The sequence below is a fragment of the Phoenix dactylifera genome, chromosome 4, assembly GCF_009389715.1.
Source record: "Phoenix dactylifera cultivar Barhee BC4 chromosome 4, palm_55x_up_171113_PBpolish2nd_filt_p, whole genome shotgun sequence".
NCBI lineage: Eukaryota > Viridiplantae > Streptophyta > Magnoliopsida > Arecales > Arecaceae > Phoenix > Phoenix dactylifera.
This window is the reverse complement of record NC_052395.1, coordinates 25,629,938-25,657,266: the sequence shown is the minus strand read 5'-3', so window position 1 is coordinate 25,657,266 and position 27,329 is coordinate 25,629,938. Positions and strand designations below refer to the sequence as shown.

Genomic DNA, 27,329 nt, shown 5'->3' with positions numbered 1-27,329 from the left:
TCGTTTCCTTTTGCGCGAAGAATTAAAACCTTTACTCTCGATCTCCACAGCAAGTATTGCGTTTGTTTGCCGCAAATATCCCGAACCCTCCGCCCCGCTGGCTGGCTTGGAGCGCAGTCAAGCAGGTGGTTGCTTGACCCAAAAAGAAAGCGCTCGCGGTCTCACTCCCAAAAATTACTCCAATTCTGGGGGTATCATTTCCATCCCCTTCAAAAAACCCCCAAACCTCACTCCATCTTCTCCTCCTCCGGAGAGAGGGAGACGGTAAAGAGAAAATAAAAAGAAAGAAGAAAGGGTGAGGGGAGGAAAAGGAGGCAAAAACCGGTTCGAAGCTTCTCCCTTTTTCTCCTCTTTCTCTTTAAAAACCTCGCCCGCTCTTGAGCCGGAGAGCACCAAATCTAGGGTTTTCGGATTCCTTGTTCGCTTCCTCCATCTTCCGTGCTCTTTGATTCGTTTCTTGTTCGAGAAAGCGCGGCTTCGACATTGCTAGGGTTGGCGCGTGCTTGATTCGGGCTTCCTGCTGCCATGGCGGAGAAGCTGAGGGATTCGAGCCAGCCGATCGACGTCGCTCTACTCGATGCCACCGTTGCCGCCTTCTATGGGACGGGATCGAAGGAGGAGGTGACCATTATTCATTTCGTACCTCGCATATTTTCTTCTTCTTGCTTGGTATCATTTGGTTTTACTTCTGTTAGTTGGTTGGTCGCGATGGAGTTCGGGTGCTCATCTTGGTGGTTTCTTTTTTAACTTGTTCCGGAGGAAAGTCGTGGGATAGGATACTCATGCATGCGTTTTCCGTAATTATTCGAGTTTTGATCACTTAGTTTGAGACGAAAGACTGTTCTTTTCTTGAATTCTTGGTTCTTGTGTTCTTTTTCTACCTCCTGTTTAACTATGGTATTTTTTGATAGCATTGGTATTGATTCAGGTGTCCATCTTTCCGGAAGAAAGCTTTTATTCCTATTTTCCACTTCTTGTTTAACTAGGGTGTTCTGTTATTATATTTTTAATGATTCAGGTTTCCATCTTTTCTGGATGAAAGCCTTTTTAAGAGACATAAGTTGGGTTTCAGATGATGGAGAGCACCCTTTTTGAAATTTTAGATATTATTTTTGACTTCTTCTCTAACTACGAGTTCGTGAATTCATGTTTTGTTTTACGGCTGATAGTAATTCAGTGACTATTTTCGTCAGAAAAGAAAAAAAAATGCCTTTTCCCTGCTCTTGTGGGGTTTTAGATGATATAAGGCTGCTGTTTCGAAATTCTGGATTTCCTTTTCTACTTCTTTAATTATGAGTTAGTGTTTTATTTTAGGGTTGATACTGATTCAGATGTTTAGATACTAGCCAGTGTGCCTATATAGCTGAAAATTTATCTTTCAGTCTATCTTTATTTTGGCATGTCTTCTGTTCAGCATTGTTAGAAAGTTCTTGGAGCTTCCTGAAGAGTACCATGTAAACAGTGCTACAACTGCTGGCTTTTCTGTTATTGATTTACATTGTAATTTACTTCAATGGACATGGTTGCTGACCTACAGTCAAACATTTTGAGTCTCATCCCTTTTTATTGGTTCATTTCATTTAATCACTGACGACGAACCTTTATGTTTTCGAGTTTACATTATGAGTGCCCACCCTGATCTTAGCTATTTTCAATGTTATATATATCCCATGCTGACTAACACTGCCTTTTGTTGTTGTCAGAGGACAGCTGCGGATCAGATACTGAGGGAGTTGCAGAACAATCCAGACACATGGCTGCAAGTGGTTCACATTTTACAGAACACACAAAACTTAAACACTAAATTTTTCGCTCTTCAGGTAAATACAGCACTTCATCAAATGTCACATGATTAAATTAGTCACTGTTTTTGAATAGAAGTCATAACCTAATTTAGACCACACTGTTCTTTAAGTTTCCAAACAGTTCCTTGTATGCCCTGCTTTTGCATATGACCTTTTATTGTTCTTGTGCATATAACAAACTAACTTGCAAAGTAAAATTAAATCTATGCTTTGAATTCTATATTTATGTGGTAGTTGGAGCGTCTATAAAAGGTTTCAGATTATTGTCACCATTTTGCCTGGTTTGTTTGTGGGATTTAATTTCTTTGTGCAAGGAAAGGTGGTTTATTTTTTCAATATATATGATAAATAGAAACATGACCGATTTTTATAATTTGTTATCTTAAATGAGTATAGAGAGCCTTTTTTATTGTCTAGTAAGTTTACTTGTTTAAAGAAGTATTTCTTTGACTGGCATAAGATAACTTTCTTGCAATTATTGATTCGGAAATTTATTTTCCTTTGATCCATTTTAAGGTTGAGTAAAAAGAGATGGTAGGAGATAAGAAGAAGTGAAGAACCAAAATAGTGAAAACAACACATAAAGCAATTGACAGAACAATTATGAATGTTTCTGAACAAATTTTTATATGTGTTCAATCATACAGTATGAAGGCCATCATTGAACCAAAAGTGCCATGTCGCTTTCTAAATCATCTAGCAATTTTTCTTTTAAAATATTGGAATTATATTATTTTGAAAGATCCCATTGGTTCTTTCTTCCTACACTTACATCACAATATGTGGAAGCCATGCTTGAACCTTCATTCTTCTCTGATGACTTCTTTGTAGGTACTAGAAGGTGTCATTAAGTATCGCTGGAATGCTTTACCAGTTGAACAGCGAGATGGAATTAAAAACTACATCTCAGAGGTTATTGTGAAGGTATGGAGCTTATCTTATGCTCTACTCTTAGCCAATGCAAGTTGTGCTTTACTGATAATTGTCCATACCAATAAAATGTTTTATCTTTTCTGTGCATTGCCTATCTATGCTTGCCCTTGTCAATGCTTGTTCTCACCAGCTTTCAAGTAATGAAGACTCCTTTCGGCGGGAGAGGCTATATGTCAATAAGCTGAATATCATATTGGTTCAGGTAAATTGCTGGCTTGTGAACTTTTGGTTTTAGACATGCTATTTGTCCATTATAAACAATCATTGTACCATAGCTTGGACAATGAAGAGTTCAAACTTTTCCTTTTCTTTTTTAGTATTTTTTTGTTAATTATTTATATGCATCGAAATCTAAGATATTACAGCAGTCACTTCAATTCTGATATTTTGCTTATACCTTTCTATATATGTTGCATATAATTCTTGACATGCAGAATTACTTTTTAGGTTTTGATTTTAATATGCTTTTGAACTTCTTTATTTTACCATGTGCAATCCTTTATAGGTTTTAAAGCATGAGTGGCCTGCCAGATGGCAAACTTTTATTCCTGATCTTGTATCAGCAGCAAAGAGTAGTGAAACAATTTGTGAAAATTGCATGGCTATATTAAAGGTATTCACCCTTATCTCTGAATCTTTGTTTTAGAAGCACATTCTGTCTCTTTTGAAATATGAATCAATGTAGATCGTCAATCATGCAGCTTCTAAGTGAAGAAGTTTTTGACTTTTCAAGAGGAGAAATGACTCAGCAGAAAATCAAAGAACTTAAGCAGTCACTAAATAGGTAATACATTATGGTGACTATAAGCACTTTCTTTCTGCTCTGCTTGTAAGCAGTATTTTCCAAATTTGTTGTTTGCAGGCAAGCTTTATGAGGCTTATTACTTGAATGTTTGCTGATTGTATGCTCTCCATTTCATTAACCAAACATGGCTTAGACAGTTTGAGAATTTGCAAGTGTTGAGTTGAACACCATTCTCTTGAGGGCATAAAGTCCAATTCCTACTATATATGTAAGGCGCATTCCAGCCTGGAGTGAGCCAACTGAAATTGTCTTTTCACATGGTCCAGCATGAGATAAATAATGAAATAATCTCTTTAAATGAATTCTTATGGTGCTTCTGCACCAAAAATGACATCCACATGCACCTTTTGCTTATGCATGATAGGACTATATTTTGTATAACAATTCACCCCATGACTGGTAGAGCAAATTTAGGTGTACACTTATCAAACCTTGTGCGTTTATAATTCACATATAGCAAGAAATGAAAGCTTGCATATAGTAATGGTGCAACGTAGCATAAAAGTGAATCAATCCACATACCATACAATAAACTCGTATACTATTTCTCACTCCTTTCATTGTTTTAGGTCATACACATGCATGTAGATTAAAGATCAACTCATGGGAACTAGGTGCATAGAAAAGCCAACTGTTAATGATGGCGCATGTTTAGAACTAGATAAGGCCAAGATGCTAACCCACATGATGAGATTGGAAAATTCTTGACCACACGTCTAAAAGTCTGAAGGTTGGGAGCATGAGGAATCACTATTGAGCTGATAAGCATATTATTGAAGGTGGGCTGGTGGTGACAATATATTCATGTGGGTAAACTTAATTGTAGAATAGGAAGGCCGACAATGTTTTATCGTTCGGAAAGTTGGGCAATAGAGAGGGTCCAAGAAAACCAAGTAATTGTAGTAGAAATGAAAATACTGGGATATACAGGTGAAAAAAAGATCTAGGAAGATTACAATGAGGAATGAGTATATATTAGAGGATCTGGACGGCATGCACCAACTTTGGATATGGACACAAATAGCAAAGATCTGAAGAGGTTCTGGTAAGGAGATCTACTCTAATCTCTGTTGAAGGATTTAGAAAGAAGATATCACCTAAAGTAGCATGGCTAGAAGCTGTAATAAAGGATCTGGAAAGCCTTCCAGTAACATCAGAGATAACCTTAAATAGAAATGGTTGGTGAGTGAGGATCTGTGATGCTGACCCTAGATAGTTGGGATACTTGTTTTTCACCATCATCGTTCTTCTCAGGTGAAACTTTGCTGTCACGCTTTTGGCCTGTTGCATGAGTAGAGTGATCTTTCTTGGTAGGATATATCTGAAATTAAACTTTAGTGTGATAAACACCTGCATCCATAGCCCAATGAGTTTCTTTTATTGCTTTGTTTGTTGAGTCTAGCTTATCTGGCAGTGAAATAGGTTAACTTGTACAGTTCATTTCGAAGAATAAAATTTACTTGTCCTTTAAGTTCCATTCTTCTGCTTTCACCATCTTCATGTTAATTTTTGAGCGTTCATGTTTGTGTTATTTCCTACTCTTTATTCAGCTAACTTACCCGATATTTATTTGATTTTTAAACAGTGAGTTTCAACTCATTCATGAGTTATGCTTATATGTGCTATCAGCATCACAAAGGACTGAACTGTTACGGGCTACTCTAGCAACACTGCATGCTTTCTTATCATGGATCCCTCTGGGTTATATATTCGAGTCTCCACTGGTTTGTCATAGAAATTCTCTCTTGTTTTGATCAACAAGTATGTGCTGAATGCATTGCATTTTTTTGAGTTCAGTTTAAAACTGATACATCTTTTTTTTGTTCAATCTGTGATAGCTGGAGACACTCCTGAAATTCTTCCCCGTTGCATCATATAGGAATCTTGCACTTCAATGTGTCACCGAGGTATGTGTTTTCTACATCTTTCCTTTTAAGTACAGATCTTTCTTTGTGCATTTTCTATACATTGTGCTATTCCTTGAAGTCAGAGAGCACATGTGGTCTCATGAGCATCTGTTACCATGAGGGTGTAGCAAAAACAGATACATTACGGAACCAAAAACATGCCCCCTTTCATGTCCCTTTTTGAGAAAGACTTGAAATGTGTCTCTGTTCAGATTTGTGCATATTAGTGTGCATGGTTTATGGATCCTTGTATCATATGCTTCTCTTATATGCTTTTCTGCTTGTTCCAAAACAATCTCATTATGCTACTGTACGCCTGTGGTTAATCCAAGTCTTGCTATTCACAGATCGCAGCTCTTCAGTTTGGTGATTTCTATGTCATGCAGTATGTCAACATGTATACCATATTCATGGTGCAATTACAGGCATGGTTTTTACTGTACTATTGAAAAAAATACCTAAGAAAATGTTTTCTGTTTTATTCATTACTTTGGTTCTTGCTGAAGATGCCTTCTCTTTGCATTTATGTGGAATGCTGAGAGCATGTCCTATGTTTTTCAGACTATTCTCCCACCTGGAACAAATATACCAGATGCTTATGCAAATGGTTCCAATGAAGAGCAGGTACACCTTTATTAGTTATGTGGTACTTGTTAGACTTTTGTTTTCTTGGGGTGAATAACCTAGTCCTTTGGCTCTTCATTTTAACTGTGCTTTTTATACCTACTGATGCATTTTCCTTTTTGTCCCTTTTGAACAGGCTTTTATTCAAAATCTTGCTCTGTTTTTCACTTCTTTCTACAAGGTAACTTGTTTTTCCTCTACTAAATACTTGTAATTTCAGGAAATTTATGTACTCACGATTCGATGAATACACTCAATTGAGAAGCTGTAATTCATAACGGGATATATTTATGATGCAGTAATAAGTAAACAGATGGCTCTGTGACCTGAGCTGTAGTTTTGGCTAGCATAATGTTCGTAATCATCCATAGTACATTTCCAAAACTGTTGGTCTGTTAGGCAGCTTGTTGACCTATGTTGTTCTATGTGGCCGCTTTGGTTCATGACTAAAGCAGGCATAAGGCTTGACATAAGCCTGCCAAACAGCTTTTAGAAAGTAGGTATATGCAAGGAATAGTTCTGCCAGTCTTGATTACTCCAGGGATAGTTATATATGGAAAAAACTGCTAAAATTTCTGGCACAGGCCCATGATTTTGCCTACCTCCTTTTCTTTAATGGACGATAACGCCCTCAACCACATGCTGTTCCAGAAACTGGTGCTAGATACAAGTAACTTGTGGCATAAGTATTCCAATAGGCATTACTATTCTTATGTCACTTTTCTTATTCCCGATCAAGCACACCCTGACTAAATTTTATTGTTGGGATAACTTTTGTAACACTGATTTTGAGTGCAGTTTATACCCTATGTCCTTTGTTAGCAAAGTGTACTTGGGAATTTGCTTCTCGGACTTGACCCCATTGATACATTGTATAGTTGATGGAGTGAAAGAAAATTTTTGCTGCAGGCTCATATTAGAATATTGGAATCCAATGCTGAGAACCGAGCTGCTTTGCTTTTGGGTCTTGAATATCTGGTTGGCATATCATATGTTGATGAGACTGAGGTTTTCAAGGTATAAAAAAGTATCATCCACTGTTCACTGTATGCTGATTGCATGCTCAGATTGGTGAATATCTGTACTAATTATTTATCAAATGGGCATCGGTAGGTTTGCTTGGATTATTGGAACTCATTTGTCCTGGATTTGTTCGAGGCTCACCGCCAAAATTTGGAAAACCCTGCAGTTGCTGCCAGCATGATGGGGCTCCAGGTACATTTTTTAGGATTAGTCACAGACATTATGGATTTCCTAGTTGTATCTGGTCTTATGTCATGCATCACTTGGTTATCTTTCAGTTTACAGCTAATTCCACTATATGCAATATTTGGCTTTTGTCAATCTCTATTACCATATATTCTTTGGAAGTTACTGGAAGAGGATCTGTTATTGGATCAAAGCATTAAGGCAATTCTCATAGTGGTCCATTTCAATATGTTATACGATGGCTCCATGTTGTTACCCTAACTTAGAGGCAGCATGGAGAATTTCCAATAGATCCTGGACAACTTTTAAAACTTAAAGGCATAAAGGAATGAGACTTTATGTAAGCTCTATAAGGATTTTTCTAATACACCAATTGGGACCTTTTATATGATGAAATATGGTTCCTTTAATATAATGAGCATATGCCTGGAATAATGGGTTTCAATTTAAGGGGTGAAGGTGAACCACCAAATTCTCAATGTTCCTCTCATTGTTTGAAATGACTATGCAAAATAAGAAGAATCAGGACTACGGTAAGATAATTAATGCGGGTATGAATTTCACTTTAGTTTTCTCGGGAGGTTCCAGAGTTTGTTAACTTGCCATTTTCCCTGCAAATACTTTGCACACGCTACCGAATTCAAAGATGTAAATGAAATTCTGAACTGTTGGATATGATCTTCAAGGCCTAAGGCTCTAAACTGTCTATGAACAAAAAAATATATGTTGTGGAGATGCGTTACCTATTCAGCAAGTTGTCCAAAATCAAAACACAGTATGATGCTTATAAAACTGTTAAATTGGGACAACTTGATACACAGGCAAAGAGTCTGAGAATTTTTTGTTTATAAGTGTTTTAGACGTTGTAGATCATACCCACAAGTTTAGATTTCTATATCTGAAATGTCATCTTTGTTTTGTATATGTTGTTGGGATTACATCTATAGTCCCCCTTTCAACCTTTTTTTATATTAATATATCTCTGCCCCTATATGCACATGGATGAACTGTTGGATTAACAATGCGGTTTTAATATACCTCATGTTACCTACCAATTCTGTAGGCTCCACTACTCCCTGGGATGGCCAACGGTCTGGGTACACACCTTTTGCAACGACGGCAGTTTTATTCAGGTCCGGTGTCAAAATTAAGATTGCTCATGATATCTCGGATGGCAAAACCAGAGGAAGTTCTGATTGTTGAAGATGAAAATGGCAACATAGTTCGTGAAACTATGAAAGATAATGATGTCCTTGTTCAGTACAAGGTTTGTTGGATTTCCTTTTTCTTGTGAAAGGACCACAGAAGCATTCTATTGTTAATTCCCTACATGATCGCCATTTTTAGGATTATGGATCTGATTATGGCTTTTATGTGAGAGATTCTTTGATTTTAATTCTTGATGGCCTGTTTAATGAACATGTAATGATTTATTTTTGTACTAGAGAAACGTCATCAACAAACCAAACCTTTTGCTTGGGTATCGCAAATAGGGGTTGACTTGTCATATAGTTGTATAAGGTTAGCATTTGTAGTATAATATTAGATATTGATTGCTTTCATATCTTTATTTGGATGATATTCAGCTTGCCATCTGGGAGAATCAGCTCTGAGATTTTCAATGGGGGAAAATGTTGTATTTAACTGCAAAAGTACTAAAGAAGTGCTTGAATAAATTCTGAAACCAGTGAAAATATTTTATTTTTATGTCTTTCTTTAAATTTTTTAATGATAGACCTCCTTATGTTGAGCTATAAATCACCTTTACAGATCATGAGGGAAACATTAATTTACTTGTGCCACCTTGATCACGAGGATACTGAACAGCAGGTATGGGTTGATCGCTGAAACTTCATTCATCTAATCTGCAGCAACTCTCTTTATCTATAATCACCAAGAGAACTGCCTCTTGTGATTCCCTTTTGACTGTATGTGCATTAGTAAATAGTGTCCCTTGTTGACATGATAAATAAGAATTTGTTCTATTTTTCATTAATTCTATGTTTGAAAGTCGAATATGAAAACAAGACTAAAGAAGAAGAAAGACATGACATTTAGTGTAGTTGGTTGTTACAGAATACATTTGTATTAGTATCTGGCCACGTCTTCATTGCCATGTTGAAATCCTGTTTGTATTCTCTCTTTCCTGCCTGGTAATTGTGTTGCGAGCCTTCTAGACAAGTAGTGATGCCGGCACAAATTTGTGCTTTCATGGCTGCATCAGGTTGTTTAGTCTAGCTTTGTTAGCCTATGCCTGAAAGATAGTGGATCAGAAATTAAATTGCATGCAAAACTAGAATCACTTTATCAAAGTTGGCAATAAAGATTAAGATAAATCTGTGTAAGAGGATATCTATAGTGGAAGTTGTATGGTCTGCAATAGGAAATCTGTAAGTGGGGATTTAAGGAACATGTGGATGTAGGCTTAGAGATTCAAATTATTTATAAGTATGTTAAAATAAAAATTTAATCTAACAATGAATTTGAAAACTTCAGTGATTAGGCAATTACATGAGACTGATCGTGACATGGTGAACTTGATGTAGTTTATTACTATATTACTCACTTTAGTAGTTTTGGTTAAGTCTTCTATATTTGACTAATTAGAACTATAACATTTTTGGGGATGTAACATGTGAATTGAGCGTCTTTTCTACTTATAATATATGATCATGGGACGTCTTGACGGCGCATACCTTTTGGATGTGCTAGATGCTTTAAACAGGCTTCTTTGGATCAATTTGTCATGGCCTGAAGGTGTGGTAATGGGATACCAAGTGTTATCATTCTTTCGTTTTCCTTTGACTTAAGTTTCACCTAAATTTTAGGCTTAGTTAGTTCTGTGGTCCTCATTAAGTCCAAATATTACTAGGGTTCAAGTTATCATGGTCCATATGTCTTGTGAAAGATCATATCTATGACATTGAATAAGGTTAGTGAGAATTTGTTTCTTTATTTTTTTCTTATTTTGCATGCTTGGTGGATTCCATTTTTAAGAGTTTTTTGGGCTTGACGTATCATCCCAGCATATAAATCAGAATTCTTTGTTCACCAGTTTCTGTTGATGTGATTCAAGGTCTCAAGTATTGATGCCTATGGCAGTGGTGGTCGCTGTCTGTCACTGCACATGCCCTGCTATGCCAACACCAAAAAAAGTTAAAATTAAAATGTATTTCTATGATAAAAAGCAATCCTGACATTGCTCTGGTGCAAATCTGGCCCTGCTCAGACTGGCACTTAAAACTATGATCTGATCAAATATCAGATCCAAAACTATCTATAGATTTGATTGGCATGTTTGAGTTTCTTTCATGTTCTAGTCATATTTAGTGATAGCGACGGTTATAGAAGTGTCAGGAAAAGCTAATAAATGGGACTATATTATGTGGAAAAACCAAATTCAGAGTTATGTTTTGCATACTAATGAATTTAAATAAATCGTCTTGTACATTGAACTTACATGTTACCTTAAGCATTATTTAGTATTTTTTTGCAATTTATAAAATTTGGTTTTATTATTGTTTGCAGAATACTTCTTCTTGGTAGAATAATTTCTTAACACATGTCCCGATGAAACTCTGAGAGATGATCTGAATATTTAATTCTCTGATATTGTTGTTCATTGTTGAACATCTTGTTGCCGTGTTCCTGTCGTATGATCTAAGCACGTCGAATTTTGTTCTGGTTGATATCTCCCTATTCTAACTTAAGTGGCTGATGTATGAATCCAACCTGCCTTTTGAATCTTATGGTCTTCACTGTGCCAATATCTGTTTACACTAAAACTCTGGAGTAACTTAAGTTTATTGTGGAATATAAAATTTAAATGCGTAATGAAGAGAGGAGTAGAAGACCTTTATAAGTAATATATGTGCCAATAACAGCCAAACATGTTATCTTCTTCTTGTTTTTGTTTCTCTTACATTCCATTTGTTTTTTTTTCCTGCATCGAACAACTACTTGGAAATTCTGCAGTTATACCTAAGCATGACTGTAACTATCTCTATTTGATTGTTTTTTCATACTGGTATTTTTTCATTTTGTTTTTTGGAATGCCATCGCTCCCCCAAATCTATGGAACACAGATATTGTGGGAAGTTGTATTGCTCTGTAACTTGGTTATTTGTATAGATCTACCTTACAGAGTACTCGTCATATAATCTTTGATTGGTAATTTCAGATGTTGAAGAAATTAAGTAAACAGTTAAATGGTGAGGATTGGAGTTGGAACAATCTGAATACCTTATGCTGGGCAATTGGATCAATATCTGGATCTATGATGGAGGATCAGGTACATGACTTCAGTTCAAAAAATTGATTCATGTAGAAAGCATGTTCTTTGTGTTTTTGATCAATATCTCTCAGTATGTTAAAATTGATGCTGATAGGCACGACTCCATTGTTTCTTAGCTGGTTTCTTGTCAATCATGGTTGTTTCTTTTACTTTTTAATGCTTCATCAAATGAAGGGGAATGAAATTTTGAGTTGTGTTTGATTGTTCAATTGATCATGTTGCGTTTTATATTAAATTTATGCTGAATTATTCTGTAATTCAACAAGAATGATTAGCTGACTTTTGTAGCTAGATGTCTGTTGGTCAAAAGGCTAGACAATGGACATGTCTTCAGCTTTAAAGAAAGCTGAGGTCATGGTTATTCAAAATGGAGCTTTGAATCCATGGTTACATGTATTCCATTTTTGATTTTTCCTTCTTTTCTTCTTGTTGACTATCCTAGCATTGCACTCTACCTTTAATTTGGTGTCACTTTTAGCTGCACCATAAAAAAAATATCCATATAAAACTGTCCTTGCTAATTATTATGTATCCTTGCAAATTTTACTTATTTCATTACAGATATTGATTTAATTTTTACTTGTGGTCTTTACATCAGTTGCTGTACTACCTTTTAGTTTGGAAGGGTGCATGAAAGATTATGCTTGGTGGAACCATGTTTAATTGGAGATAAATTCTATCATGTTGGAATATTTGCAAATCCATGAGGGCCCTTAAAGATTGAGAACTTAATTGGAGAACTGAAAAGATTCAGTTGTCTCAGTAAGGTTCTCCTTAGGAATAGATACATCGGGTGCAGTGCACATTTTACAAATTGGTGTTTACTTTGGAGTCTTATTGGTCTAAACCATGTATCTTTTATCTGTCGTTTGGTTCATTAAACTGCAGCATTGTGCCTGGTACATGTTTCGATGCTTGGCATGATATCCTATGCATGAATACTAGGCAATTTTATGCAACTAGTTGGGTGACTACCTTCTAGATTTCTAATAGATGATGATGGTACCTGAAAGATAATTGTTGAAATTAGGAAAGTAATTTCTGTAGAACATTTTTACTTCTTTTTCGATATGGAGGAAATGGGCGAAACACTTATCTATCTGTACTGACTGGTACCTATCATTTTTATTTGTAATGTAGGATGTCTAGTAAAATGGTTGATATGGTGCCTTGTAATCCATATCGAAACATTTGATGTTCATGGATTTTATTATTTTGATGTTGATTTTAGTTTGGATTTGTTAATGTGGTGTTGTATATCTGTGCATTTTGCTGATGTTTATTGAGTACTGTCTGCTTATCTGGGAATATTGAGTATAATTTCGTATATGCATCTAATACAGTAGTATGTTCAGGCAAAGGTTTTCATGATTTTTCTTGCAAGTTAGGTTTCCTATGTACCTTCACGTGCTAACCTAGTTGCCATCCTTATTGTTTCTAGTAATTCATTTCATCATTTTCATGGAAGTTTGCTTGCCTTCACTTCTTTCTGTAGCTTAACTAGTTTTTATTTCGATAGTGTACTTATTTTATTTTTTATGTATGATTTCATTGTGTCCATACCTTTCACCAAATTTTCAAGTAACTCATTTTTTTTTAATTTATGTATGACAGGAAAATAGGTTTCTAGTGCTGGTTATTCGTGATTTACTGAATCTTTGCGAAATCACTAAAGGAAAAGATAATAAAGCTGTTATAGCCAGTAACATCATGTAAGAATCATTAAGATTTTGAACCATGCATGTTTAACAATTCTATTTACCTCCTCATTAATTTTATTTCAAATTACCAGGTATGTTGTTGGACAGTATCCGAAGTTTCTACGAGCTCACTGGAAGTTTCTGAAAACAGTTGTTAACAAGTTGTTTGAGTTTATGCATGAAACACACCCAGGAGTTCAGGTGTATATCCTCCTCTGTCTGTATGTGTGTGTGTGTGTGATTTTTTGGACTTCTGATATAATGCTGGTGGTCGCTGACCATATGAGATGTTATGCAATATAATGTTTGGTTTGCTGACTAGCATGATTGTTCTCTGGCTAAACTACCATGTTGAATGCATTTTTGGAGGCAAATATTTATATTTTTAAAGAAAGTTGGTTATTGTGTTCCACTCCAGTTTACCAGTGAGATGTTGCATCAAGATTCAGGAAAATAGTTAGTTTTGTTTAGTTGATGTTGCTTGAGATTTATATCTTTGAAGAAAGGTTTATTTGGTTCTTTTTGGAAAATTGTTCTTTTTTATTTAAAATAGTTATGTTATTCACTCAATAATGCTTAGATTCACTATATAATGCTCCCATATTAGCTAAAACCCAGTTACATGACTAAACAAAATGTGGAGTCCAATGCGATGGTCCTACATGGCCTGCATGCTGATGAATTAATTGTCACAGAGGTGAATGAGGTAGCAGAAAGAGATGAGGGCCATGATCTTATGGCGCAGTTATCTGCCCAGTAATGTTCACAAACATCATGCAGCCGTTCAATCTTACCTAGTAGAGGGATTAGGGTTCATGCCAGCAGTATGACTCCTCTTATGCTTACATAAAGAAAAGTACCACAAGAGTACATTGCAAAATAAACCTTTGATGGTCCTGGAGTTCAACATGACCTGTCTAATGAGATAGGCAGTTCTTGACAAGATGATGATGGAACAAATAATTGATATGCACTAATGGGGATCAAATTGGAGAAAGAGCACCAAGAGTGAGTGAAAACCTTTATTGACGGAAAATTGTTAGACGGAAGCACCATTTCACATTAATACGGCTATTAAGTGGAGAGGACCATGCAGTAAGTAGCAACCAAGAAAGGGTGTGAATGGTGAAGCTGACCTTGAAAATTTGTTTTAATCGATTTTCCATTATTTTCTTGGGAATTTTTAAGGTTCTAGTCACCTTTTATCTGTTGCAGTTTGTTTTCACTTTTCAGCACTCCATCCATTGTGAGTTTTTCACATGTTAATTTTACTCATCCTGTTGATTTTTTGATATTTGAGCTTTTCTCACGTGATTTTGTTTCCATTTTTTCAGTTTTAGGACACCTTTGGATGGTATTACTGATAACAAAGCAAAAAGTTAGTTAAGTTCAAATTTACTTGGATTTCGGAACTTTATTTGGATAATTTTTTGAGTGTATTCTAGAGACCTATTTCAAATGGAATTGGTGTTGAAAAGTTCTATTTTTAGCTGCATAGTGGGTTGGGTGAGTTAAAAGTAATTAAGATTTGACTTTAAGCTGTTTTATTGTGGGATCATGAATTTTCCATTTTAGAAAAGTTTTTGGAGATTAATTTCTTAATTATTAAGAGTTCCAGTTGACTTGAAAGTCATGTCAAATCTATAAAGCCTTATGGCTGGCCATTAGTGACATTTTATGTGATTTATTTTGGAAGAAAAGAGGATTTCTTATAGGCCAAGTCTTGCCCCACCTCTCTCTCTCTCTCTCTCTCTCTCTCTCTCTCTCTCTCGCTTGCTCCTTGTTCTCTATTCCTCTATTTTCTCTCCAACTTGTATTATTCTTTCTTGCGGTCTTTTAAACCTTGCTCTACCTTCTATTTTGATCAGAATTTCTGTTACAAAAATATTATGGGCAATCATCAATCAGCATATCACCATCAGAAGCTTGTTCTTAGGCTAAAAACAGAAATTTTTGGCCTCCTTGAATTAGACAATCACCAAAAAACACATTTTTTTCTCAACTAAAACCTAGTTTGATCTGTTTCCTACATCCACCAATGCATTTTATGCCATCCCCATTTGGTCCAAAATCAATTACTGTCTTGTCCGAACCCCTTGGTTTGCCTAAAAAAGAACCTGCAGTGGACACTTGAGACTTGGTCATGGGTCCACAGGTTGGAATTCTTAAAGAACACAAGGACCTGTCACTAGACAATTACCTGGACACGAGACTACTATTTAGGTCCTAACGTGGATTTTACCTTTGGAATTGCCTCTTATTTTCCTTTATAGGGCCTTGTTTTGCTCCCATGGTGACACATCACTATGATGATGTTGGATTGTCTTGCCCAAGGACATCAATTTTGCTGGCACGAGCAGCAGAATTGTGTAGCCTGTCAGCGTGTTACCTCTTCTTAACTGGAATAACAAGCCAACTCCTATAATGAAAAAAAAAGAGAAAATAATTATATCAAAAATGCTTTGGAGAAGGATGCCTTTCTGGATATGGAAATTCTAAATGGACTCTATGTGGAGAAAACATAGATGAAGAAGGTACCTTATGTGGCTGAGACTCCCCCTGTTGAAGGTCCTATATGCTGAATATTGTCTCCAGGCTCTCCAAACATGAACCAACAGCAATTTTATTTCTGATTACCATCAATCTCAAGTATATTTGCTTGCTAGCTTTACCTACAAGGACCCCATCTTTTTTTTTAGTATGGAGAAAAGTATTAGCAACTAATTAAATGTTTGTAGGGCAACATTAATCTCTGATGTTAATAATGCTCATATAATAGTTAATTGGCATTAAGTTTTTTTGTTTTATCCTTCACAACAATATTGGAATGTTTATTTGATTTCAGAAAGTGTACGCATTTTTCTAAAAACCTTTTGATAACTGATACAAAATCCTTTCTTAATGCATATCTGTGCATGTTATGATAGTGTGCTGCTTTATTTTTGCGTTTATTTTGTGCAGCTTTATTTTTCAGTTTGCTTATGCTGCTTTATCATACCTGTAAACTGCTTTTCTTTTGAGTGATAGCCTAATTTGAAGTCAAATTACATGTTTTACCCATCAATTGCATTGTTTTGCACATATTTTTTCTATGCTTAGATAGTCGAGAGTTTATGTGTCAACTGCCTTCTTTGATTTTGAATTTGGCTTTAAGGCAATGTATTCTTGCTTCATTTACATTATTAATATCATTATTTTTATTGCAGGATATGGCATGTGATACTTTCTTGAAGATTGTTCAGAAATGCAAGCGTAAATTTGTAATCACACAGGTATTCCATGCAACTTGTACTTATAATTTGATATTTTTATAAAATTAATGATCTATTATTGCTGAAAAGTGGTCAGGTAAGCTGCATATCATAGCTGAAAATATGTTCCAAGTGATGCATTTCAGCTAATGGAAATAATCAATGGAATGACATTGATAATCATTTATTATCGGCGACTTTCTCTTATTAAATGATATTCATTGGTATTGTCTGGGATTATTTATAGTTATATGCCTGCCATATTTCAAAAATTTGATAAGTTTTGATTAGTACAGATAGTTTCTATTCACTGATCAAACCTGTGATATATAATCAAAACTAAATATTCACCAAATATTTCATGTTTCAGGTAGTATATCGATTTCATGATCATTCATGCCATGCTCATGAAATAGATCAGTCATTGAAACTTTTGGCTGCTGTTTTTTTCCCAAGATATCTTGTAATTTGTATAATTCACACTTAACTCCAAATAAATATTAGTAGACAATAACATATCTCATTGTTGTCTTAACTCAAGTGGTAGAGATTGCCTGTTGCTGTTCATTTTGCTGTGGGCTATATCTCTGATGCAAGGTCATGAATAAAATAAGTTTTCTGGATGCTTGTTTGACACTTCAGCCTGAGTTGTTTTAAATTTATCAATATATTTTTATTTTCCATAGTCCAGTGATATATCTCTCTTCATTATTAAATTCCCTTTTTTATTTATAGAAGGAAAATTATTTTCAAATACTTATAAGACATGTCATGTGTTTATCTATGTTTTTGTTTGTAAATACATTATGTAATTATATTTATATAAGTGTGTATGCATATTTTGCATATGTATGCAATGTCTATATATGTGTTCATGATTGTTTTCACATTCAGACATGTGCATGCGCATGCATGTGCACATAAATAGTTACATAATGTAGTTGATGTCAAGCCAGATCTCTGCTTTCATTCCTTCTAATTTTTCTCTTGCCTTGCTATCGAGGTTTTATCATTGTTTTTTTCTTGATCAGTAAATCTGCTTAATTTCACATGAAAAACGATTCAGGTGCTAGAGTGAAAACACTTTCATTTGATCATTATCTATTTTAATTATGTGCATATTCATACCTCAGGTAGGGGAGAATGAGCCCTTTGTTTCTGAACTTCTATCTGGTCTTCCAACTACAATTGCTGATCTTGAGCCTCATCAAATTCATACATTTTATGAATCGGTAGGTTTAGGCAAAATCTATTATTTATCAAATTACTCATTTGTATTTTCTTTACTTTTTACCTTATAACATCAGTATTCTGAAGTGCATTGATTGTTACTACTTGGTGTACATGTAGGTTGGCCATATGATACAAGCAGAACCCGACCCTGCAAAGAGGGATGAGTATCTGAAAAGGTTAATGGACCTTCCAAATCAGGCAAGTGGTTTAGCTTAATACATAGACCTGACTTTTGAGTTTTGACCTTGATGGTCTAGTTCCTTTAAAACCTATATAGCTTTCCTAGAATTTTTCTCTTATGTACGGTTTCAACTCTTGACCTTCTGATGATCTGTGATGGCTGCATAACATTATGTGGCAGAAATGGGTAGAAATTATCGGACAAGCAAGTCAAAGTGTTGATGTTCTGAAGGATCAAGATGTTATCCGAACCATTCTTAATATCTTACAGGTATTCTGTTTGGTTTGTTTGATTATGACAATGTGTCTAGACTTGTGTGTGTACTCAACTTGTTCTTTGAAATGTATGATGCATCTACTGTTGCTTGAAATGAGGCTGTTGACCATATCATTATATCTACGTGATGGCAAATTTGCAAAAACCAGTCTTAGGTATTGTAGCATTAATTTTGTATCTGGTGAACTTATTTTTTAAATCTGAAGTTATTTCTGATATACCCTCAATATAAGGATATCCAAGTATGTAATGTTGAAGTCTTTCTTTGCAAGTATTTCTTGTTTTGGTTGCAAAGTTTTGACTTTCTTAAATAATGCTTTGGTGAATTAAATGGGAGTAACACAACCTACCAATGCTTGACAGACAAACACTAGTGTTGCTTGTTCTCTTGGGACATTTTTCTTTCCACAAATATCCTTGATATTCTTGGACATGCTAAGTGTCTACAGGTACAGAATTTAGTTCACGTCTTTGAGCGCTTTCACACTTTTTAGCTTGAGAAATAGTTTCATTTTTCTTATTAACTTGTTCTTTATTTATTTTATTTTTTTCCTTAACAGAATGTACAGTGAGCTTATGTCTAATAGTATTGCTGAAGGGGGGCCGTTTGCTTCAAGAACATCCTATGTAAAACTTCTTCGGTGAGGCATCAATGTGGCAGCTTTGCCTCATCGCGTTGTTTTTGCAATTTTCTCGTTATCTAGATTTCTAGGAGTAATTTTACCGGTACTAAGTAATTAATGATGATAACAGAACTGTTAAGCGAGAGACTCTCAAACTGATTGAAACGTTTGTGGACAAGGCTGAAGATCAACCACAAATTGGGAAGCATTTTGTGCCACCGATGATGGATCCTATACTTGGCGACTATGCTAGAAATTTGCCTGATGCTAGAGAATCTGAAGTGTTATCGGTATTTTCCACAATTATAAACAAGTATGTTCTACGGAAATATCTTTCATTTACTGCTTATTCTTATTATTACATGTGAAATATGCAGTATTATTTTTTAATTATTATTTTGGTTACCCTGCTTACATAGAGTGGACTCAGGCCTGAGTTCTGAAAAATATAAATCGGAAAGAATGCTGATTTCCTCTTTTCTTAACCTAGAGCTCTGACCTGTTCTTTTTAACTATTAAATGATTCAAAAAATGGATAACTTGTTTTCTCTTTACATTATTAGGAGAGATTGGCTTAGTGTTCAATTTGTACATCTGCATTTGCATATTTGATTTTTGTTAACAGAGGTTACTTTTCTTTTTAACAAAAATATAGGTTACTTTATGTACGTAAAATCTTTTGTATATTATATTAAATAAACTACTTTTGATTTTCATTGGAGGAATTAGTTGAATTGGTTATGCTGATTATTGTGGCAAAATCATAGTGTTGGGGCTGTCAAGTGATTCAGATTCCAGACTTTGTATCATTCTAAACTCACAAATTCAGATATCCATTGAGCCCTTTCAGCAAACTCCTGAACTACCTTAAATCCTAATGCAATTGAGTATGGAAGTCTTCATCGAGGATATCCAAACTATGGCTGTCTGATGCTAAGTGTACTTAAAAATATGGTATTGTAATAACTCAAAGATTCTATGTTTTGTCAAGAAACTAAAAGTTGCAAGCAACTGAAAGTTAATGTTTCAATTAGGAATTTCATTGACCTTACAATTTTTTATGGTTAATTGTTTCTGAAATTATATAATACATACAAAATAGATTAAAATATCTCAATGTTAAATTTTTTTCTTGTAGAGAAGAGGGAGGAATTAGAAGAAGGATAAGAAGAGGGAGTGGTAGAAAGAAGAGACGAGGGGATGGGAGATTTCAGGTAATAGAATATCCAATTACGTCTCCCAAGTTCAAGTCCTCTATTAACAACACTCTACTACCTTAAAAATGCCAGCATTGTGAACTTGAGGCTTCCTTAACCAATCCATTCACTTAAGTGGACACTTAAAGATTTCAAAACGTGCTAAATCCATGCCAGTCACAGTCTGGCACCCCATGCTGCCTTGCCAGTTGCCATGCCATGTGCCAAGGTTCATTAAAGAAACAGCGATTGATGCTGCCTTTATTTTTCATTCTGGTCACTATTGTTTGGCATAAGCAAACATGAATGGGCATGGAATGGAATGGAATGGAGAAACATACACAATAAAATGGTACAGCTAGCGTGCAGTACTGTGCTTGTATCTAGTCAACACAATATGTACTGGAACAAACTTGCACTACTTTCCTACAAAATGTAGTTTTATAATCAAACTGAAAATCAACTCCTTGTTTTTTGAACTTGAACTCCTACCAGGCTGTTCCACTCATTGGGCTATGCTTCGGGCTAGGACTTTGTAATTCTTGGATTAGTTCAACCTAGTTCTAGCTCATTAGCAGCCACATATACATGTTTTGGCCTTCCTAATTTGGTATAGAAAATATAAAATAAATAATTCCTAAAATTTAATTTTTAAGCAGCATTGCTTCCATTCTTATGTAATTTTTGTATCGTCATTCTTTAAGGTTTGTCACCATCAATTGCATAATAAATGACAAACTTGTTCATTTGTTGGACTCGTGTGACATTCTCTACTTACTAATGGACTTAAACTGCCCTTCACATTGTCTTTTTTTTTTGTTTAAAATTTGCTAGTTACACATTGTAGGCCATAATAGTCATTTATATTTCTCGCCCTTTTTTGATAGATATAAAAATCTAATGATGGAACACGTCCCCCATATATTCGAAGCTGTTTTCCAATGCACTCTTGAGGTGAGAATTAACATATTAAGATAATCTCTCTTCATTGTGTAGGTTTCTATCGAATAGTATTTATTAGTTTCCATCTTTTCTGCAGATGATTACAAAGAACTTTGAAGATTATCCCGAGCATCGTCTTAAGTTCTTTTCTTTATTACGTGCAATTGCTACACATTGTTTTCATGCTTTAATCCAGTTATCAAGTCAGGTTGGGATCCATATTTTGTTAAGTAGCTTCCATATGCTTATTCAATGGTTGTGTGTACAATTCGTATTAGTTGCCTGCCTTTTTCACTATACTCTTGCCTGATATAGCAATTGAAGCTTGTCATGGATTCTATCATCTGGGCTTTCCGGCACACTGAAAGGAATATATCTGAGACTGGTCTTAATCTTTTATTGGAAATGCTAAAGAACTTTCAGGTTTGATTCATTCCCACCCATTTTGGCTGTCCAATGTTTGGCTTGATGTTGTTAACATACCGTGTGTATGGTGTCTTGACAGGTTTCAGAGTTTTGTAATCAATTTCATAGGACTTATTTCTTAACGATCGAGCAAGAAATATTTGGTGTCTTGACAGACACATTTCACAAACCTGGTTTCAAGCTGCACGTTTTGATACTGCAACATTTGTTTTGCCTGGTAATTACTAAATTTATGTTTTGCATCTTCTGATATCCATGTTCCTTCGTGTTAACTTAATCTATTATTGCCATTTCAGTTGGATTCTGGTTCATTAACAGAGCCCTTGTGGGATGCCTCAACAGTTCTTATTCCGTACCCTAGTAATATGGTATTTGTTCGTGATTACACCATAAAACTACTAGGGACATCTTTTCCGAATATGACACTGGCCGAGGTAAGAGATCCAGGTTCCATTTTTTTTATTATCAGTTCTCTTTTGGTGAAGTTATCTGAGTATTGAGTATTTTTTGCAGGTGACTCGGTTTATTGATGGGCTGTTTGAGTCAAGAAATGATCTCCATATATTTAAAAACCACATCCGCGACTTTCTCATACAATCAAAGGAGTTTTCAGCTCAGGTAACCTGATGAATGTTGCTAACTAATGGTGCTTTCTTCTCTTGCAGCTAGTCATGTGAGCAGTAAGTTTGCTGTCTGTTTGGGTAGTAGCATCCCTCGGGGCTTAATTGTGCCAAATCTGAATAGAGAAAAGCGTACATGCCTTTATCAGACTATTTACTAAATATTGGGTCATGTATATTAACAATGTACTGGAGTGGTTTGAAATTTATTTCTTTGGTCATGTAGATTTTCATATTTAGAATTATATCTTTATACTTATTATACATAATCCACAAGTAATGGGTGGTGACTAATTGGTGAGATGAGGAATATTCTGAAGAATTATTCTCAAAGCAATACAAGAGAGCTGCTAAGATTGTTTATACTATGGATGACCTTGCATCAGCTTCTATTATTGGAAGTTGACATGATCTCTTCAAAGATTTTACAAGGTGCCTTCTATTTGACCTTCCAAAGACATCTGTCATTATTTCTACCCTTGGTTAAAGTGCGGGTTTAGAAAACTGCAGCTCGTTTTGGACCATAAGTGTTTTACCAGTAACTTATCCAGTTCTTAGTTCATAAACCTATGAAGTATTACTAGACCATAATAGAATCTGTTTGCAGTTGCAGGGCCCAAATCAGGAATTTAACAATAAGATGTCAGAGCCTTAATTAAGATGCCTTTAATGCTCTTATACGTGTGTGCACACATCCACGAGGTTGCTAGTACACATGATTACTGATTTCATTTTGATCAATGATTGTTTATTCCATTCTTGTTTATTTGAAAATCTGATAAAATAATTTGGCTTTATCATTTGCATGTTTAGTTTAGCCTATTATATTATATGCTAAGAAAATAATAACATAACATTAGAAAAATATGCTTTGAACTCTTATTAAGGAAGAATAGTAATGCAAAACATGTTTTGCTCTTCAGCCTTGCCAAATTTATACACAAACTGCTCTGTAACTGTTTATTTTGTCCGCATGTATATCTGTATGCATGCTTACATGCATATAAGAAACTAAGAATAACTTAAAATACACAAGTAATTGATGTAGTCAAAAAACTAAAAAGTAGGTTGGAGTAGACATGTATCTTCCCATCTGCCTTTCTCATATCTATTTTAGCTTGTTTGGACGGACTATGAATAGAGTATGTTTGTACCACAGGATAAATATGAGATTGAAAAAAGTAAGGAGTGGTGTGCAGTGCAAGGCAAGGCATTGAGATTTAGAATGAAAAGGGAGCATGCAGGAGAACAGCTGAGGTTGAGAGAGAAATAGGTGTGGGACAATGGATGAGATTGAGAGTGAGAAATAAAGGTCTCTATGCAGCCACTGAATTTATGGAGGGATTACAAGGTTAAAAATTTCTTTATGATTGAATTTAAGGCAATTAATTCTGTATTATGATTTGTTATGGAGTTGTTATGGGAAGCCATATATTATTAGTTACTGGAACTCTCTCAAAGAAGCAAGGGGGCATTTGATGAGCAGAGTGTCTAGAGTGGGTCCCTCAAACATACACAGGAATTGAAGATAACTGATCAGTAAAGGCCTATATTAATAGGGGTGGGTGGGGGTAGTGGGGTGTTTGGCGGGGAAGGGGTGGGAGGGGGGCAGGGATTGGTGGCGTGGGATAGGAGGGAAGTGATTTTCTGTTGGATACAAAGTGCTTCAAATTTAGGGGGCTCGGCTGCCTCAAAAAACACCCCACCCCCTGTATGTTCAAACCTCCATAACCTATAATCTGGTCATGCCCATGTCTGATGTATATCTATGTTCCTCCCATGTGTAAATAGGCACTGCAATAAATAATCATGATTTGTTGTCAAATCTGATTTTACAAAATGGCATCAACTCATTGGGATACATTACTTATGGGAGCACATTTTGATTTTCTCAATGGCTACAAATTTCTCTCAATAATTAGAGCCGAACTTATGCTTTTGATGCCTTATAACGATCACAATACTTAATGCAAGTTAATGTCTAGCAGTAGTCCTTGCATCTAGTATTGTATGTAAAACTGTTAGGCCCTGTTTGGGGGAGCTGTTAGTAGTAGAGCTTTTAGAAGTAAAGCTGTTGGAAGTAGAGCTATCTGAAGCAGAGCGTTTATAAAAAGATGTTTGCTGTTTGGTAACTACATTTCTAAAGTGCTGTGGCACTTTAACATGTGTTTGGTAAACAAACTAAGAAAGTACTTTTGTGTGACAAAATGACCATAAAGGACATTACCAGTATTATACAACAGAGCATAATAAAATATTATGTATTAATACATAAATTTATGATATAGTATAATATTAATGTAATGTAATATAATATTATTATAATATAGTACTATAATATTATGTATTATAGAATAATAATTTAATATAATATTAAATTATTTAACATAACATATCAATGTATTATGATATAATGTAATATTATATTATATTTATAGTATAATACAATAGTAAATATATAAAATATTATAATTATTAGTGTAAATTAAGTTTTCATCCTTCTAATAACCATTTATTTCTCTAACAAATTTTCTAACTAGATGATAAAATTGGTTAAATAATTACTAATATTTTTATTTATTTATTTATTTAGATCATATTATTTGCCACTCACTCATTATTTTTCTTTTTATTTATTTTATTTTATTTTATTTATTTATTTATTTATTATTTTATTTTATTGAAATATAAAGGGGTCGCCGGCCATGGGTGGTGGCTGGCATAGTGGCTGCCGCCGTGGGCAAGCACGAGCTCCCAAAACAAAAAAAAAAGAAAAAAAAAGAAGAGGAAGAAGGAACAGAGGCGGCGGCGTTGAGAGGAAGAAGAAGATAGAGAGGGAGAGGGAGGGGATGGGTGAGAGAGGAAGAGGCGGGATGAGGATTTTGGGGGGAAAAAGTGAGATTTAAATGGGAGTATTTTGGTCCAAAAAACAGCTTCCCGACAAAGCTGAAGACAGCGTTTTCGGAAAGCTCCAAATTGGAGCTTCTCCCCAAAAGCTGTTTTCAACTTTCCGCAAAAGCTGAAACAGCTTTTCGAAAATTTTACTAAACACCATTTTTTACCTAAAAGTACTTTTGGAGGGTCAGAAAGTACTTTTTGGCCCTCCAAAAGCTCCCCCAAACAGGGCCTTAGTATTCAATGCTTCATTTTGGTCACATATCACTTTCATACAGATACTTAATATACCCGTCTATTAAAATATGTACACATTCATGTTCTAGATGTTAATCCATGTTTTCTGTATTTTGATCATTGGACTTTGCCATGTCCAACTCCCATTTCCGAGTCACCATGCGATTAGAGTATATTTTTAAAAATATTATAGCTTGATAAACGGACATAAAATTGTTAATTTAATTAGCTACTTTGGTGAACTATCATTTTTTCTTTAGTCAGATCGTCTTCTCAGGGGTTTAATATAGCTTTGCTTGATGACAACTTAGGGCGGTTAAAATTTGAATCTAGGTGTATGAATTTTTTGCTTTGATATTCTTGAATGATGAGATGTAAATAGTTCTGCCAGTTAGCAGAAAACAAAGTTCTCACTAGCTCAGTTGCTGCTAAATGTGTCTTGGAGATGCACGAAAGCTTATTTTCATTTTATGTTTCTTTTTCATGGTCTTGCATGCTTAAGTCCACTTTGAATGACAATAAAGATGTGTCTAATGCTTTCTACCTTCGCATGCAGGACAATAAGGATCTTTATGCAGAAGAAGCAGCTGCCCAAAGAGAAAGGGAACGGCAACATATGCTCACTATTCCAGGGCTCATTGCCCCTAGTGAGTTGCAAGATGAGATGGTGGATTCATAATGTCAATGCATGGCTGTGATATTTCTGCATTTTCTTCAATCTTGGTGATGCTTTAGATCATTTTGCCAAATTCTCCGTCAAGTGGATTGGAGAGGCCCCAGTTTCTTTTTTCCGATATTTTTTACATGGTCGGAGAAAGAAAGGAAAGACACCGGTCTGTTGCAGCACTCTTCAAACTGCTGGTGATACTCGGAGATCAGTGTACGTGCCAGTTGAAGAGGCAGCAGTTTTTATGCAAGTTTATATTTTGAAATATAGGGTTTATAATGTTGTTTTCAGCATTCGGTGTTGGGATCATTTGCGGCTGCTTGTACTTATTGAGGGTTCAAGTGGCCTATGTATGTAAACATTCAGAGGCTTGTGAAAAGGTTTTTTGTTTTCTTTGAACTGCCTTTGTGTGAGTGCTGGTCCATCCGTGTTTTGTTTCCACAGTTCAACTGTTTTTTTGTTATGACTTGCTGTGATGAACCAATATCTGATCATGGAAAAGGTTGGGAACAGCAGTTCTTTGTTCTCGTCTTTTGTGCCTTGGTTCTGTTTTCTCATTGGCTGGGGACTGGGAATAAAAGGTGTGCCATAATAACATTGGTTCATCGGAAACGGAAATCTGGAATGTTTCTGTGATTTGTGCGACAGAAAATAAATTCTTGGAGTCGGTTTTTACTGTGCTGTCGAACAAAATTAGATCACCGGGGATGCGGAAGGGTGTTTATTGCTGATTGCTGGTTGTTTTGATCAAAAGCTTATATAGGAGGCTTGATATAAGTGTCTGAATTCGTGCTCCTTTCCATGCTTGCAATTCCTGTGAATGCAAATGGCTTAGCCCAAATTCTATATCCAATCTTCTCCAAGAGTTACGATTCGGACTTAAATTTTGACTCTCTTATTCCCCTTTACCTTTTCTCATATTTGTGCCCCTTTTTTCACTTCTGGTAAATAAATTCCTTATCCATGCTGAAGGGAAGCACGCTTGGAAGAATGAGATTTCCACTTCTGGTAAATTCCTTATCCACCTGACTTTGCTTCCTGTTCTACTGGCTGCTACGTCCTCTTCCCCTTCATAGAGCTCCGTCCCCTGCCCCTGCTTGGAGGGACAAGGATTAGAAGTAGAGCCATAATATAGATGAGGAGATTTCTCTCGTTTCTCAGAGAGAAACCGCTATCGTCCTTAGATCTAAATCTATATTGATGTGCATGATTTTTGTTATGAGTTCCTTATGTATTACGTGTTGCTATGGTGTCCATTTGGTTATTGAGTTAGTGTTCTCTTAGATAACATGCAGTCGTGGGTTGGCGTTCTGTTTCATGGGATAGTGTTCTTTTTAAATCATGGGTTAGTGTTCTGTTCATGGGATGGATGGTGTTCTGTTGAGTCATGGGCTAGTGTTTGTTTCATGGGATGTTTCGGTGTTCTGTCAAGTTTATTTTAGTTATTTTATTATGTTATACGTGGGTTCATGGGAGCTATGCCAGTATGGTATTTAAGTTACATT

At 35.4% G+C, this 27,329-nt stretch overlaps 1 protein-coding gene across 1 annotated transcript; it reads left to right on the top strand.

The window, feature by feature from the left end:
- On the top strand, nucleotides 1-26,352 carry LOC103697182 (protein EXPORTIN 1A-like). The gene is made up of 32 exons (XM_039126007.1): nucleotides 1-621; nucleotides 1,704-1,820; nucleotides 2,637-2,729; nucleotides 2,869-2,940; nucleotides 3,244-3,351; nucleotides 3,440-3,522; nucleotides 5,129-5,267; nucleotides 5,382-5,450; nucleotides 5,798-5,875; nucleotides 6,012-6,074; nucleotides 6,211-6,255; nucleotides 6,984-7,091; nucleotides 7,188-7,289; nucleotides 8,347-8,550; nucleotides 9,054-9,113; nucleotides 11,464-11,574; nucleotides 13,192-13,289; nucleotides 13,370-13,478; nucleotides 16,484-16,549; nucleotides 17,662-17,760; nucleotides 17,879-17,959; nucleotides 18,123-18,212; nucleotides 18,582-18,667; nucleotides 18,779-18,859; nucleotides 18,972-19,154; nucleotides 20,925-20,991; nucleotides 21,077-21,187; nucleotides 21,295-21,402; nucleotides 21,485-21,622; nucleotides 21,702-21,839; nucleotides 21,919-22,023; nucleotides 25,714-26,352. Exons 1-32 carry the CDS (start codon nucleotides 526-528, stop codon nucleotides 25,834-25,836), a joined length of 3,231 nt encoding a protein of 1,076 aa, XP_038981935.1. The 5' UTR covers nucleotides 1-525; the 3' UTR covers nucleotides 25,837-26,352.
- The last annotated feature ends 977 nt before the right edge of the window (nucleotides 26,353-27,329 follow it).

Coding starts and splice junctions, on each gene's coding strand:
- LOC103697182 (XM_039126007.1), top strand. CDS start 526: ATGGCGGAGAAGCTGAGGGATTCGAGCCAGCCGATCGACGTCGCTCTA. Junction 2,941..3,243: donor TGAATATCATATTGGTTCAG/GTAAATTGCTGG, acceptor AATCCTTTATAG/GTTTTAAAGCATGAGTGGCC. Junction 5,268..5,381: donor ATATATTCGAGTCTCCACTG/GTTTGTCATAGA, acceptor AATCTGTGATAG/CTGGAGACACTCCTGAAATT.